Source organism: Mangifera indica, chromosome 4 (genome assembly GCF_011075055.1).
Source record: "Mangifera indica cultivar Alphonso chromosome 4, CATAS_Mindica_2.1, whole genome shotgun sequence".
NCBI lineage: Eukaryota > Viridiplantae > Streptophyta > Magnoliopsida > Sapindales > Anacardiaceae > Mangifera > Mangifera indica.
In genome coordinates, this window is record NC_058140.1 from 15501686 (window position 1) to 15519069 (window position 17384).

The 17384-nt window shown below is 28.2% G+C and overlaps 2 protein-coding genes across 2 annotated transcripts; one reads left to right on the forward strand and one right to left on the reverse strand.

Moving 5' to 3' along the window:
- Positions 1-600: 600 nt before the first annotated feature.
- Positions 601-2235, reverse strand: LOC123213583 (serine/threonine-protein kinase-like protein At5g23170). The gene has a single exon (XM_044633055.1). It carries the CDS (start codon positions 1856-1858, stop codon positions 749-751), a length of 1110 nt encoding a protein of 369 aa, XP_044488990.1. The 5' UTR covers positions 1859-2235; the 3' UTR covers positions 601-748.
- A 10443-nt stretch (positions 2236-12678) lies between these two features.
- LOC123214666 (transcription factor TCP8-like) lies at positions 12679-15034 on the forward strand. The gene has a single exon (XM_044634598.1). It carries the CDS (start codon positions 12948-12950, stop codon positions 14625-14627), a length of 1680 nt encoding a protein of 559 aa, XP_044490533.1. The 5' UTR covers positions 12679-12947; the 3' UTR covers positions 14628-15034.
- The last annotated feature ends 2350 nt before the right edge of the window (positions 15035-17384 follow it).

Here is a 17384-nt window from a genome sequence, read left to right on the forward strand (position 1 = left end):
CTTTGTTAAAAACGAAAATATTGGAGAAGTTCAACTACAAAAAGGAAAAAGCTTTGAAAAATAAAAACCTAATAAAAGAAAGAAAAATATAAATTTTTAAAATTTAATTTATAAAAAAATTAAAATTTTAAATTCATAAAAAATAAATAAATTTTATTATTTTTAATATATTATTATTATTAAATAATAATTTTATTTTTAAAACTAATTAATTTTAACATCTTATAAACGAAAATTTATGTGGTGGATTCTCGGTATCAAGTGACAGTTGATGAGAATAAGTCTTTTGACCAAGAAAAAATCTTTTGGGCCGTGTCTTAAATGGGAAAAATTTTAATCACTGATTGATTAATAAAGTAATGAACACAGAATGACAGGCCGTCTGACAAAAGCTTTCTTATATTCTCTCCCCCACCAAGTTTTCGGAATCTTCTCTCTTTGTCGCATGCTCTGCAGCTCATTTTTATATTCCCAGCGCGCATTTAGACAAAGAAAATAATTTCTGAACCCTCAATATTTCAAACTTGACATAGAAACCCATAAGTTTAAAATTACCGGCAACATTAGACTTTCTTAACTTGATACGAAAAAAGGCAATTCTAAAAAATAAGGATAATTAAACCTATATTTACATAAGTAAATTTACATGGGTGTAAAGATAGCTAGCCATCAAACGTTGACTCGCTCGAGTTTATCATTCACTCAGCTGCATAGGTGTAACAAAATCGAGTCAAAAGATTAACTCAACTCACTTGAGAGATATATCAGCCAAAATCTCTCTCAAAATCATCTTCCCTCTGGAAATATCACTGCAAATATTATCACCATTATCGTTATCACGATCACAAAGCTGTTTCTTTGATGGAAAATCTGATCTCCTTTGCCTTCTTCTCATCCTCATCACGCTACCCCACAAGCTCATCCAGATGGGAATCGTTCTAACTCGTTCAACAAAACACGTCTCCACCATGAAAACCTCTCCGATTTCGGGGCGGTTGTCTTCCTCCAACGACACACAACGCGCCGCCAAGTTTAACATGTGCTTGATCGTGCCCTCCATGTAACTCGGCAGAGAAACGCTCGTATCACAAATCTCCATGGCCCGCTTCTCTTTGATCAATGCCGTCGCCCACTCGACGATCGACGCTGGCTGTTTCGACACGTCAATGGCCTTCCGGCAACTTATAATCTCTAACAAAACTACCCCAAAACTGAACATGTCAGTCTTTCTGCTTAATTTATTTGGTGAAGTGTAGCAGGGATCAAGGTACCCGATTGTTCCCGCAGGCTGAACGGGCTGTGAAGTTATCGATGACGCATCAACAGCGAGCCCGAAATCGACGAGCTTTGGGATCCAATTAGCGTCGAGTAAAATGTTGGAAGACTTTATATCTCTGTGGATAATCACCGGATTGGCAACTTCATGAAGAAAATGGATGGCCTTGGCGATTTGGATGGCAATTTCTACACGTTTAGGCCACGACGGCGGTGGCGAACCAGAAGAAGAAGAGTTGTGTAACAAATTATAAAGCGAGGCATTAGGCAAAAACTCCATAACCAAAAGCTTGTTTTGATTTTCGCAATCAGAACTGGTTCCCAAATAGTTAACTACATTAAGGTTTTCATGATCACTTAGAGAAGATAAAACCTGAATTTCATTGTTAAGTTTCTTGGAGTTTTCGAGAAAAACTTCACGGCCATTAAACGAAGCTCGTTTAATGGCGACAACATTGGGAAGACGGTGGTGATCGTCGTGAAGAACGGCTTTATAAACACATCCATGGCTACCTTTGCCGAGGAGGGATGAACAGGAGAAACTTTCAGTGGCCTTGACGAGTTCTCGATAATCAAACTCCATAAGGCTGAACCTAATTTTCTTGCAAAACGGCTCCCAACCTGAGCCCGTGACAAACTCCCCCACTAAACTTGTGAATATTTGGAGGGAAAATGAAAGGAAGGAGTTCTAAAAAGAAGAGATGAATGAATATATAAGTGAAAACAGTGGTGGGTGTACGTGAGAAAGACGCAGAGAATAAAGGAGGTTTTGGGGAACAAGAAAAGGAAAATTATAATGGAGGAATCATTGAATTGAGAGAATAAAAAGGAGAAAGGCGAAGAGAAAAAGAGAACGAAAGAGCCGAAGAAATAAGAGAAGGGAGATCATACAATGGATTAAGTATTGAAAAAGAATGGAATTGTGACGATTCAGATTCTCTTTTTCTTCTACGTTAGCTGGTTGCCGTTGGGGACTTCGCCACTTTTTTCTCTCTCCATTTTTTCCTTCTATAATTAATTGAATCTTTTCTTTATTTTTTATGAGACACAAAAAAAACTTTAGAATAAAAAAGGCAAAGGCAAATGCATGCAATCACTTGGTTACACATATAAGGTGAAATTGGGTTTATTTATACTTATCCCAACTTCTCTCTTTTAGTAAAGTTTCATTAGATAGCTTATTAAATAAAATTTTGGCTTTATGATTTATTTTTCCTGTGATATCATCTAATACGAAAGAGTAATTTTCTGTATATCTCTTTTAAATACATAAATAGATATATTCTTATATATATTATCATATGATTGAGTATTATTTTTATCATTAATTTAAAATTAGTCAATCATATAATAATATGTATAAATATATATATATTTGTATATTAAAAATAGGTATGTGATAATTTTATAAAAAGGGCTTTGATATATTTAGAAGAATTTTTATTGTTATAGGGCATATATAATATTTTGTAATTGATGAAATTTGGTGGTAAACCCATTTTATAAATAATTTTATAATAATAAACATAAGAATTATATATAGTGGCATTATCGATTAAGTGTCAAAATCTCATTCAAAATAATATTATAAAAGTGTAATAAGGTTTAAAATAAGTTACAAGAACACCTTTACTAAACTAAATTATGAATAATATTATGAAAATTTTAACTTTTTTTTTAAATTTAAAATGTTGAAATTTGTCATTTCATCAAATCTTAGGTGGGTAAATAATCATTTAACCTAGAAATTATTATTATATTTATGAATTTGGAACTTCTAAAATGGATTTATTGTGCATTTTTCTCGTGCTCCTTCCTTAACACTTATCTTAAATTTTAATTAGGGAATAATTTCTCATGATTATTAACAAAATTTATAATGATATAAAAATACTACAAAGTATCCACGTGGATGTAAAAATAATATTAAGCATATTAAATTAAGTAAATATGTGCAAAGTTTTATTCTCTATCACTGTCACATTCACAAGATTACGAAAATTAAAATAAATAGTAGGTCAAGAATCATTTTCAAGTTAGTGTTAATATACATAGTCAAACTATTTTTTTTAAGGATAAAGTATACATAACGACGTGAAGAATGATGACAAAGTATAAGTTAGAATCTCTTTATTCATCCCCAATATAAAAACTTTAAATAGAAAAAATTTACATCTATAAATCATAAATTTATGAGATTTATAACTTATATTTATGATTTATATGACATTAAATTTTTTTTATTAAGTATAATTATATTTATTTATCTTTGGTATAATTTTTAATACATTAATTTTATTGAATAACGTAAAAATATAATTTTTTATAATGTAAAACTATTTATTCTTTATAATAAAAAAATATGATTCTTTATAGTATAACGATGTGATATTTTATAATAAAAATGTGTGACACTGAGAGTTACAATTACCCATTATAAATTATAATAAAAATTATAACAAATAACGAAACTAAAAAGAATATAATGTAAGTGTTTTCCTCTCTCATCAAAACAAGTGGTTGAGTGAAAAAAATTAATATCCTTCAAATCTTTTTATCAATTCTCTTTATTTTTTATATATTATATGTTTTTTATGTAAAATATGGAAAAGCACCATCACCATGTATGGATTTGGCATGAGATCTTTAGGAAACTATTATATACATCTGTTAAAGATCTTTCATACTAGGGTTTTAGAATGATATATAATGTTTGTCAGAATTTTACAGCCATTTCCAGAGAGACCAGTCTTGGAATTACATGTACGTGGCTTAACACTAAACAGACACCTTCGAAAGCTTTGTTCAACATGCCACTCGTTATAGAACAAGCTTACCATGTGATCTTTATTAAAAAAAAAAAAATAGTAAAGTTTAGTTTTAGGAAAATCTTACGTTCAATAAAGGATCGAGAGAATATCTTTAATTTATTAATAAAATTATATATATTTATTTTAAATATATAAATTAATATATATTTGACATATATTATTATAAAATTAGATAATTTTAAATTAATAATAAAATAATATCTGATGATAAAATAACATATATAAATATGTATCATTAATATATTTAAAATAGATATATATAATATTACTTTTGATTTATTAGGAGTCAGTTCATGGTTCAATTGACATATTACCTAGTCAATTTTTTTTTCATATAATTTTATATTACGAGAAAAAAAAAAATTACACTTGATGAAACTTGAGTCCAACACCTCATTAACTGTGTAGTGATTGTCATCAGATCAATTTTATTTTTTGTGTAAATACATTTTAGAAATTATATTTAATTATTTAATTACATTTTAGAAATAAAAAAAATCGTATCCAACAACATTTGCTCATTTTCAAAATTAATAAAACTTTATGTATATATTTTTAATATAAAAATAAATACACATATAAATATATTATTATATGATTGGATAATTTGAATTAATGGTAAAGTATTAATGACCCATAATCTATTTGGTAAAAACTTTTTAGACTTTTCTAACGAGAGGATAAAAGTTATAAATTGTTCAAGTAAGGGATAATAAAAAATTTTATCACTAGGATATGTAAGGGTAAAGAGGTAATTAGCCAATTTAAATTATCCGTTTTACAAAATAAATAGTTAAAAATACAAATAAAAGATTTAAATGATCCCTTTTAAAGAAATAAATATTTTTTAGTTTTTTAATTTTATTGAATTCTATTTTATTTTTAAATTTCATCGTTTTTATTTTTACAATTTCTTTTGAAAAGGCAGTTGCTTTTGATCTTTTCTGGGCTTTCAAAATTTTTAAAAGTTTGGGCTTTAAGAACTAAATTCACTTAAAAAATCAAATTCATTACCCTTTATTTTTTTTTCCTGTAAAAATATTCATTAAGACCCAAAAATTATTAGCCAGTGGCCTATCTTGCGAGAACAGATCCAACTCTTCTTCGGGCTGACAACTTAATACGAGAAAAGGCCCATAAATGTTAAAAGCCCAGTTGGCTAGTAGTTGAGCCTTCTTATTTAGTTTATATTAAATTAGAAAATCTTTCGGATTTTGCAAATTTCATTTCACATTTTTAAAAGGATTGAAAATTTTCTTTAAAAAAAAAAAAAATGAAGTTCATAATTTTTAAATGAATTATTTTAATTTATAAAATATTGAAAAAACTCATAATTTTATTAAAATAAATAAATTATTAGGTCACGAGATGAATGAGAATTGAGGAGACTTGTCAGGTGGTCCAGAACTAGAACCAGTCATTCATTGACTGACTCCTTGTAATTTTTGTCCGAAGACTCACGCACCACCAGAGCACGTGTCTTTACTTCACAGAGTTAAAAATTTTCCTTTTAACCTTTCGGTATTTAATTGCTTTCCCGCCGTAAAATATTCAAACACAGAACAACAACCAACTTAGGAGCACGTGCCATGCACGTATGGTTAAAACATACCAACTTGGCTCTAACACGACTCTATAGGCCACCGTACACCCACATAAATCCTTGTCTTCTTAATTGTGAAGAGTAGTACTTAGTCTGCAAATAAATAAGGGCCAAATGGCTGCCTAAAATTATATATCAAGAGTTTGATAAATTTAAAATTCTATTCATAAATTAATTAGGGTTAAATTTTTTTTATTAAAGATAAATAAAATTATTATTTATTAATAATATTAAAAAATATAAAATTTATTATATTTTTTTTAAATTTTAAAAACTAACATTTTATCCTTATTTAAAGTTCTCTAATTTTGAAAATTCATATTTCTCCCTTTCCCTAAAATCTTAGGATTTTTTTCTTTTCTCCTCTAGCCATTATTTTTTATGTCAACGACTTTCCTTCTTCATCCTAAACTATTGGTCGGTATACACAAGATTTGACGATGAAAAGATCTCCAAATATTTTCATTGACAAAGAAATTTGCTCCAAATTGCTCCCCCTATACTTGCCAACGGTTGAGATGAAAATGAGAGGTCGTCGTCATCGAAGATAGTGCTAGAAGATTGAAGAAAAAATTTGGAGAGAAAATATGATTTTTTTAAATTAAACAACTTTATAGAGTAGTGAAATTATTAGTTTTTAAAATTTAAAAGAGAAAATATAATAAATTTTATATATTTTTTAATATTTTTAATAAAATGACAATTTTACTTTTATCTTTAATAAAAAATTTTAATAACAATTTGGTTATAAATAAAATTTTGAATTTTTCAAATTCTACTATATAACTTTAAGGATATATTAAAACTAACATAAAAAATAATTCTTTGGCCATAAATAAATTAATAAAATATATAATTTTATTTGATATTAATGTATTAAAATAAAGATTAGCAATAAGTAATTGACTAAAGAAGACAAAATTGAAACCAATGATCGCTCGCTAACATTTGGTTTATGAATTTTTTTTTTTTACTGGTAAAGTTTATGAATTTAGAATAAGATTAGAAATTTGAAAGTTCATATCTGGTCAAGTTTCTTTATTTGTGTTGGGTTAATTTGGCAGACTGAAAATCTGAAACTGTTTGGTTTAATTTTTGCAGTCTGACACTTTGATTTCCCACCATTCAAAGCTTGTATTGTAATTGCAGAAATCTACTGCGGCAGTTAATGATTCTTTTGTTTCAACAAAATGTTTCCCCTGCTTTACTTTTTACTCCTTTTCTGCCCCCATCACTTTCTTTACTTCGTATTATCTTTTTTGTAAATTACCCTGCCTACCCCTCCTTGCACGTAAATCCAGATATATCATCTTCAAATCCAGACATGTGTGTCGTTGTCTAAGATGCTGAAGTGGTAAGATGAAGCACAGACTGTTAAGATATTGTTTGACTATCTTAATTAGATTTTGGATAATTTTTATGTCAAAAAATCACTAAAAAAAGATGAGAAAAAAATCAAAAAAATAATGATTAAATTTTTATATTAAAAAATTAATTTTAATAAATTTTTAAATTTTTAAAAATTAATCGATAACTTTTCACTAAATCTTGAATGCAAAATAGTCTTTTCCCTTTTATGAACTGCCCAATCTCTCCTTGCACGTAAATCCAGACACATCATCTCTAAATTTAAAAACAAAAAAAATTAGAGCACACAAAAAAGGAAAATGTTTGTAAATATAAATAATATCTCATTGCTTGACTGGAATGACAAGAAATTTAATTATAGGCTCCGTCAAATCCCATCATAAGAGTATACTTTGAACGGGCAATTTCATACAAATATAAAATTTATTTGTTTTTTTCCCGAGAGTAGAATTATTTTCTTTAAAAAAGAAAACCCCTGAGTTATATCGTTACGTTTTTATATATAATTTAGATATATAAATAATATATTATAATTTATCGATTACTCTTAAATATAAACCCTTTTAAACTTCTAATTTAATGATATAATCAACTATCTATTTAAGGTTAACATCGAAATAATTTTATATTTTAAAATTAAATAGACAATTGATTCAAAGAAATTAAGAAAAAAAACAAAAATGGTTTATCTTTCCAATCTATTAATAAACCCTAATCCAAATCATCACTAGACATGTTGTAATATTATACGTATATATTTTAAATATATAAATAAATATATATTTATATATATTATTATACGATTAAATACTTAATAAATATATATTTACTTATATACTTAAATTAAATATACATAATTTTATCAAATTTAAAACTACTCCTCAGTTGAATGGTGATTGTTCTTTGTGACTCTACCAAATATTGAGGTGTATTGAATGAAACATTTTGAGTAGCCTGTGGCCCTGTCACTCCTGAACTGGCTAAAATGTATAACAATTTCTTGTCTTGGGTTGAAGGACAAAGGTACAAAATTACAAGGGTAATTAAACAAACCCACTTTTACTTAAATATATTTTTTCACTTTTACCGTCCGCTTTATAAGGGGACTAAAATTAATATATCAATAAAAAAGTAAGGGAAAATTTTGCAGCTTTTGTCAGGATTTCAGTTTTTTGGCTCTTACTTACATTTACTTAGATGTCATATTGTGGGTGGACAATTAATTGGTCCCCTGGATGACCAAATTTGATAGGAAATGTATATTGGATATTTCGAATTTGGATTATTCCACCTGTGTGTACTCGGGAATCACATACTCGTATATTTCAATATAATTTATCAACATTTAAAATAACAAAAGTGATTTTATTTTTTTTACAAGAAACCCTTATTTAAATTTACAAGTTTTTCTCAAATGAATTAATCATATTATATAGATAAAAATTTAAATTTAATCATTAATTTTATAATAATTATATTAAATAAATTAAAATTTTAATATTAAAATATTATTAAATAATTTAAATTTTAAACTCTTATTTTTATACTTAGAATCATTTTTCTTTATTATTTAAACTATCGTTAAAGTGGGTAATTTTTTTTATAATGATAAAACTTTATTTCAGTTGAACTATCAATCACACTAAATAAATAAAATTTTAAATCAAGTGATAAATTTTACAATCACTATATTAAACAAATTAAAAGTTCAATATTAAAATATCATAAAAGAGAATTATTTCTCATTATTAGAACTTCTTTCATTTGTCACTAAAATAACTTTTTAGTTAACAAAAAGTAATTTTATTAAAAAATATCATTCCTATATATAAATTTATGATATATTATTATATAATTAATTAATTATTTTATTTTATTTTATTTTAAATTATTTAAATATATATTAAAAATATTATTTATTAAAAAATTCACACATATTATTAATTTATATAATTTTATTGTTTTATTAATCCTTAAAGTGTAGGCAAAACATTTTGGGAAAAAAAAATTTGATTGTAGATGAAATGACTACAAATACTAAGTTTATTCTGCCCAGAAAAGAGATTGCCTTTCACAAGAGAGAAGAAGACAAGAAAGTAAAAAAGTAAAAAGTAAAAGAGAAGGAGAGATGAAAAAGAGGAAAGTTAATGGGAACAGAAAGAAATGAAGATCAAGATTGACAAGTCATTAATGAATGAATAAACGAGGGTAAAAAAAATTTAATTTAAATTGACAGCGTGTGCACAAATTTTGGAGATTGACAGGCAGACAGATCACTAATTAAGAGGCCTATTTCTATTTTTATTTATTATTTAATAAGTCAAGTCCTCCATGTGGGGCTGAATATCTCTGACAGTGCTGTGACACCATCATTTTGGAATGTGATGGAAATTAAATTTTAATTAAATTTTGTTAGTTGGAATAGGGATTGAAGAGGAAAAAGAAAAAAACGTCTCCATCAAGAATCTCTTTTTATAGGGAGAGGAGAACCAAACAAAGGGGGTGTGATGTCTGAATAGTAATTCCCACTGTCAGCTCTGTCCTCTGGCCTTCCAGGCACTACCGTCTTTGTTCATATGAATTTACTTTTATACCCTTCTAGTTTTTTGAACACACCATTGCCCCTCACGGTACAATTATTCCTATAATATTATATTTTTCTCTTTAATCATCTAATTATATAATAATATATTATTTATATATTTAAAATTATATATTCATAATTTTATTATAAATTATATATTAGATGTTATTGAAAACGAGTATATAAACTGAAGTATTTGTTAGTTAAACTAATATACATTGAATTTACTTTTATACCCTTTTTTATGATATGTTTATTTATAGTTATTAGTAAACAACACAACACCTCAAACACGATATATATATTTTTTAATAATCAATGACACAAAATTTGTAGCTATATAAGAACATTCTTAGTGTAATTCTTTTTTTGATTAGAAAATTCTATCCGATTTCATTTAATAGGTAAATTTTGAGATATAATGACTAAATTTATAACTACTATATTAGGTAATTTAGGGTTTTACTTTATTGTAATATTTTACTATTCGATCCAAGTTAATTAGTGAAAGATTTTTACTTAAGAAGGATCAAGTTAATCAAATTCTAACTTTTTACAATAGAGTATTTCGTTTAATCACTTAGACTAATTCTTAGGGCCTTCTTTGTGTAATTTTTATGCCTCTTTTTTTATAATAAATAGAAATTACAAATTTTTTCTTCAAGTTAGAAAATTAATAGGAAGAAGTATGTGCCACGGAAATTTAAATGTAGGGAAGATCAATATGGTTAGTACAAAATGTCACACTTGTAATATGAGACAATATTATTTTGTATAACCGTACTAGAAACATTTCTCCAAGTTGATTAAAAATATTCGCATTTTATTATTTAAATATTTAATTGGGAAAGATGATGATGCTATCTTATTTGATGAATTTTATAATATAAAGATGATAGGGATGAAGATTGTGCTTTGTTAATTAGAGTTAAGATTATGATTATCCATTGAAATGGATTAATTTTTAAGATAGAAAAAGTGGGTCCAGTTGGATCCACCTGGCTGATCAGTGTCGTTTAATTATTTAATTATTTTTTTGGTTTGAATATTTGGAAAGTTAAATTTGATTTGAGCACCTCCCCAAATTTTGTCATTTGACACGCCTTATTATTTATTGGTAGGACAAATTTACACTTTACCTACCGTTTATCAAAATTTTACTTCATTATGAATTTTTTTTTTTTAATTTTATAACTGTATTTGATTTCATATATAGATCTAAATGTTTATTTTTTAAAATAATTAAGAAAATTAATTTTGACAGAAGCTTTTTATGATAATTTTTTTATATAATAAAATTACATATATATACTGTTAAAAATATAATTAATATATTATTATGTAATTTTAAATTAAAAATAAATTAATATATAATTATATTAAATTTAATAGATGATTCTGAACTTAATACCGATATAAGATACATTCTATTAGCTTATTATACCATCACGGTACCATATTTTTATATCAATTCATTGAATATCTTATAATATTCAAGCTCATTACATATCTTTGTTAATTCATATTTTCCTCTTTAAAAAAATAAAAATAAGAGTAAAGGGTAATTTGCTTATTTTAGTAAAAAACTACTAATGAAAAGATGGGGTGCCCAAATTGACCACAGGCCAAAGGAGAAAAGACATACGAAGAAAAAAAAAAGATAATAAAATTAAAGAATTAAAAAAAAAACAGCGTGGGGTTGGGTTGGGATGAGCTGTCCAACTGCATTAGAAATTAGAGGCTTTATCTGATGCTTACCTGTGCTGTCTGCTGCCCTGAACTCTTCAACATTTACTTATTTACCATTTTGGCACTCACTCTCGTCTCTCAATTTACTTCAAATTTCTTAATTAATTGATTATTTATTTATTTTTTGTTCTAATTTCATTAACTAAAATAATTCCCTTCTAAGCTTAATTACACAGATAATCATCATTTACATTGCCTGCAAAATTTTAACAAAATTTCTTCCAGGTTTCGTAACCAACTTTAGAAATTAAGGAAATTTTTTATTTTTCCTCATTTAAAAGGTTGAGAGCAATTTTAAAAAGTTCTCTTATGAAAAAATATTTATCACATGAAAAAGAAAACAGAATATTGTGTGATTTTTTATTTTGGTAAAAGAAAAAGATAATTAAGCTATAATGGCACATTAGCTTGGAAAATTATTGAATTAATAAGACAAAACATCACAAGTTAATCAGTGATTAGGATGTTTAATTGTTTATTAATTACCCATCACAAATATCTTATCTGTTTTTGGACTTATTGGCTCCAAATTTTCTTACGTAAACTATTGAACAAATAAATTTTAGTTACAAAAAGTACATATACTTGTATTTCATATTAAATATGTAAATTTATAACTATATGATCTATTTAAAAAAAAAATATTAAATATATAAAAAAATAACTCATAAAAAATTTTAAGTTATTATCATCTAAGATAACATTACAAACAAACAAAAAAAAAAAAAAATCCAAACTACTGGCATTCTTTCTTGGTCATTTATGGGACAAAATACAAACTTGTCAATTGTGGGTAACAAAACGGATACAAAGAAAATTATAAAATTATAATTAAATTTTAAATTAAAAATAAAATAAATTTAAATTATATAATTATATATCTTTATTAATTGGTATAATAATAAATTGTATTACAACCCAATATTTAGTCAAATTAGGAGAAACAAATATAAAAAATGGTTATCGGGTATTTTAAAATTAATTTTTGACTTATTTGATATAATGATTTTGAGGTTGTTCACAAAAATTATAATTTTATCTTTTTATTATGGTTAATTTAATTTAAAAAAATAAATAATCTGATTTAAATAAAATTTTTTATTTAAAAAAAAGTTATAATAAATGAAAATGGAATTGTGATTGTGTTAGCGGTAACAAAGGCCGTTTTTTCAACATTCCTTTTACGAGACCCCACGAGTGGACTTGTGTTATATCGTTTATATTTTTCTCCAAAGGAAGGTCCCCTTCGTCTACCTGCCCCCTCTACTTGTATCAAAACAAACCCAAAACCAGCCACCTTCAACTCTCTCTCTCTCTTTCTCTTTCTCTTTCTTTCTTTCTTTCTTTCTCTTCCAAACACAACAGTCAATCACAACCCCCCAAAGACTTTCACTCTCTCTCTTTAATGGGTTTTAATATTATTTGTATGAAAAAATATTGTTATTATTATTATTATTTTTATTTTTGTTGGGTTAATTAATTTTAAAATTAAGTAGAAAGTCCCTCAAGTTAGCTTAGCTAGCCCACACCCCACCAAATGGAACTTACAGATTTGCAACAAACCAGCAGCAGTAAGCAACCAAACAACAATAATTCTTCTTCTTCTTCAGAACCCCACCACCATCCTCATCCTCTTCTTCATCACCACCACCACCACCATCTTCAACAACAACACTCTTCTTCTTCTTCTTCTTCTTCTCCTCAGATTGTGGTCCCTTCTTTTGATGGCACCACCACCACCAGATCAGCTCCTTTCATGGCCTCCATCTCCATCCAAGCTGGCCTCTCTGTTTCAGCTCCTCCTCCTCCTCCTTCTTCTTCTTCCTCTTCATCGTCCTCCTCCGTTGACGCCTCTCTAGCCATCGCCACCAGATCTACTCCCCTTAATGATTCCTCCAAAAAGAATAAAAATTTAGTCGCAACTCCCACCACCATCACCACCACCGCAACTACTTCTGCAACTACTGCCACAACAACAGCTGCAACCTCAACCACGGCGAACCCAGCTGTGAAACGATCAACAAAAGACCGGCACACGAAAGTGGACGGACGAGGACGGAGGATAAGAATGCCGGCAACATGTGCAGCGAGGGTTTTTCAGTTGACTCGTGAGCTGGGACACAAATCTGATGGCGAAACCATTGAATGGTTACTGCAGCAAGCTGAGCATGCAATAATTGCAGCCACTGGGACGGGCACAATTCCAGCAAATTTTTCAACTTTGAATGTTTCTTTGAGGAGTAGTGGATCTACTCTTTCAGCTCCTCCTTCAAAGTCTGCTCCTCATTCTTTTCACGGCGCTTTAGCTTTGGCTCATCATCCTCACTTTGAAGAAGGATTTCCACACACGGCGTTGTTAGGGTTTCATCATCAGCAGCACCATCTGATGACGGCTGATCAGATAGCGGAAGCACTTCCAGCCGGAGAAGGGGCTGGAGGCGGAGGAGGAGACTCGAGTACTGAGAATTACATGAGGAAGCGGTTTAGAGAGGATTTGTTTAAAGAAGATAATCAGTCACAAAGTGAGAGTGGTGGAGGTGGCGGCGGAGGAGAATCGTCTTCAATTAACAAAGCCTTTAAAACTGGAAGTGGTTTACAATTATCAAAACAACAAGGAGAACCTTCAAACACTTTGCTTCGTTCATCGAATATTTTACCGGCGACAGCCATGTGGGCCGTCACTCCTGCTCCCACCAGTGCAGCTGGAAGCACATTCTGGATGCTACCGATGACCGCCGGAGGGGGTGGAGCAGGCGTGTCCGGCGCCGGACCATCGGAACAACAACAAAACCAGCAGCATCAGATGTGGGCATTTCAATCAGCAACAGCAGCAGCTCCAGTATCTCCCAGCACAACACTTCAAGCGCCGCTACATTTCATGTCGAGATTCAATTTTCCGGGAAGTCTGGAGTTCCAAACGGGAAGAGGAAATCCATTACAATTGAATTCAATGGTAATTCAACAACAACAACAACAACAACAACAACAACAGCAACCGTCTCAACATCTGGGCCTGGGAATAGCAGAATCAAATTTGGGAATGTTGGCAGCTCTAAACGCATACTCAAGAGGAAATTTAAACATGAATTCAGAGCAAAATAATCCAATGGAGCATCAACACCATCACCACCATCATCATCATCAACATCAGCATCAGCATCAGCCTCAGGGGACTGATGACAGTGGAGATGATCAGGATCCAAATACTTCTCAATGAGGACGATTATTTGAAATCTGGGTTAGTAAATTAAATGCTCTTAATTTGATGAAAAAAAATATTTGACCTGGGTTTGGTTCATAGGAGATGGTAGAAATATTGTTGGGTTTGTTTTTGCAGATTTGGTGAAGTTGAAGTTGAATTTGTGATGCTTGAAAAAATAATATATTTTCATGGAGTGATTCATCTGAGGAGAGACATTCCTCCTAGCTAGTTGCATTAATTTTAGTAATTTTATTTTGATTTTTAATTTGGGAATTTGTCTAGATCGATGCAGAGGGACAAGTTTGAGATGTAAGATGTTAGTTTTGTCCAAAGGGACTTTGAAAGGGAACGTAGATTTAGAGGAGAGCTTGTATAGGAGGATATTTGTTTGTGTTATTATTATTATTACTAGTATTTTATCATTTGCTTTGTTTGTAAGGGGAAAAAAAAAAAAAGCAAAAGGAATTGAGAAGAAAAAAACTCAATTATTTTTGTCATTTTTTTCTCATTTTCCTACTTCCTTCTTCCAAAAATATTATTTTTCTCTCATTAAAAATTTTACCCATTGAGAGGCAAATAACAAATATTACTTTCAAAAATGCAAAAAATCACCTATGAAATATCAATTTAATAATTATTATTGGTCCAAAATGAGAATAATAACTCGGTGATGTATAGGAATAGATACAAATCGAGTTCAATATGAATACCCTTTAGCTCGATTAAAAAATAGTTTAGTTCGAATTTGTCAAGCCAATATTAAAGGTAGTTCAAGTTTGATTCGAATAAAAATGATTTAATTCGAATTTGACTATAATATAAGACTCAGATTTATGGTTTAAATTCGTAACTCATTGATAAAACAACATTATTTAAAAATTACTCAATATAATTTGAACCAAGCCACAAGTCAAGTTCGAACAGAATCGAATCATCTATCTAGTTTGTGAGCCAAATCAAATCGAACTCTCTCTAACTCGAATTTGATTTGATTTCAAAATGAGCCGAATCTCTTCACTTAAACTTGATTTATATTCAAAATAAATAAATTCAAATTGAGTTTAATAAAACTAAACTGACTTTTGAACTTGAGCTAGCTCTAAGGGTATTCAAAACCAGTTAACCACACCGGTTTGTCAATTGTTTGAATCGAACCGATTTAAAGATTAATTGATTTTGAACCAAACCAAAAATACTAATTAATTGAAGCGAATTTTCAGTTAAATAATTTTTGAACATAATTTAAAAAATTATTATATTTTCTAATTTTTTTGAAAATATATTCAATATTTTAAAAACCAGTTTAGTTTAGTTAACCAATTTTAAAAATTAAAATAACCAATAATTGAATCAAAAAATTAATTTTTTTATATTTTTGAAGCAATATCTAAATTGATTTTTTAAATAACCTTTTTTTTAATTCAACTTTTAATTTAATAATTAATTAAATTTGATTATCGGGTAATATTTAACACCCCTGGCTAGATCGCTTGGGTCTCGCCCAAGTTCATAAATATACAAAAAAGTGCCAAGTCTAGTCATTCCTAAAATAATAGATAATTCAGTTTGGTTTTTTACCTTCTGCCACTTCTGGCACTACTTTTTTTTTTTTTTTTTACTTTTTAAAGTATGAATTTTATATATTATCTTAAATAAATAAATAAATATAAAAACAGAAGCAGTAATAAGTATTAATTATGTCTGTTTGGGATGCTTTTTTAATTGTTTGATAGATATCCCTTGAGCAGCCCCACTTCCCTGAAAGACTCCCTGATTTCCGGGGAGTTTATTTTTTACTTTTAACTGTCGTAAAAAAAAAAAACAAAATTTTTATTTCTCAATGTTAGAGGAGAGTAAAAAAAAAAATATATGTTAAATTAAAACTATTAATAAATAATGTAAAGATGTGAAAGGAAAATAATTAATTGAGAAGTAAATAAATTAACAAGAAGAAATTGGCTGGGTTGCTTTGCTTGCTGGGTCAAGGCGATTAGTTTGTTTTTTTCTCAGTTGTTTTGCAGGCATTGAGAAGTGACTTTTGTTTTGACTCGTGCAGTCAATTCTGATGACTTTTCTTGTTTTCATTGTTCAAAAATTAAGACTTCTCATTTACTCCCTTGCTTTTTACATATGTTCTTTTTACCCTCTCCTCTTTTTTGTTTCCTAATTCTCACCCAATTTACGCTGGGGGAAAAATTAACAAAAAAATACAATAAAACTAAACATATATATTTTTAGTATATAATTGAATAGACAAATGATGTGTTATTATATGATTAGATGATTTTAAATTAAAAATTAAAAAATATTCAATTATATTATGATATATCATCTGAATATTCAAAATATGTATAAAAAAATATATACACATAATATTATTTGAATAAATATACATTGTGACCATATGAAAAGCAATCTTCTAGTCTCCATAATTGCATTTTATTAGTACCAAACATATATAGAATTTTATCTTTAATATTCTTTTTTTTTTTTGAATTTCCGATTCATATAAATATAAAGATAGATTACATAAGTTCATGAAGGATCTCGAAGTATCTATAAAGAGTAAAAGAATAATAAAGGGTACCTAATAAAGATTACAAAGAATCAAATATTATTATGGGGACAAAAGAAGAGAAACCAAAATATAAAGTGGAACAATATTTGATAAACCTAAAAGGTATTCTTTATATAAAGCTAACTTAGAGAATAGCATATGCTTTATCTAGTTTAGCTTATGTCAACTTTAATTATTATAATGCTACATTAAAG

What these genes read in the sequence shown, in the direction of transcription:
- LOC123213583 (XM_044633055.1), bottom strand. Translation starts at nt 1,858, where the DNA reads ATGGAGTTTGATTATCGAGAACTCGTCAAGGCCACTGAAAGTTTCTCC.
- LOC123214666 (XM_044634598.1), top strand. Translation starts at nt 12,948, where the DNA reads ATGGAACTTACAGATTTGCAACAAACCAGCAGCAGTAAGCAACCAAAC.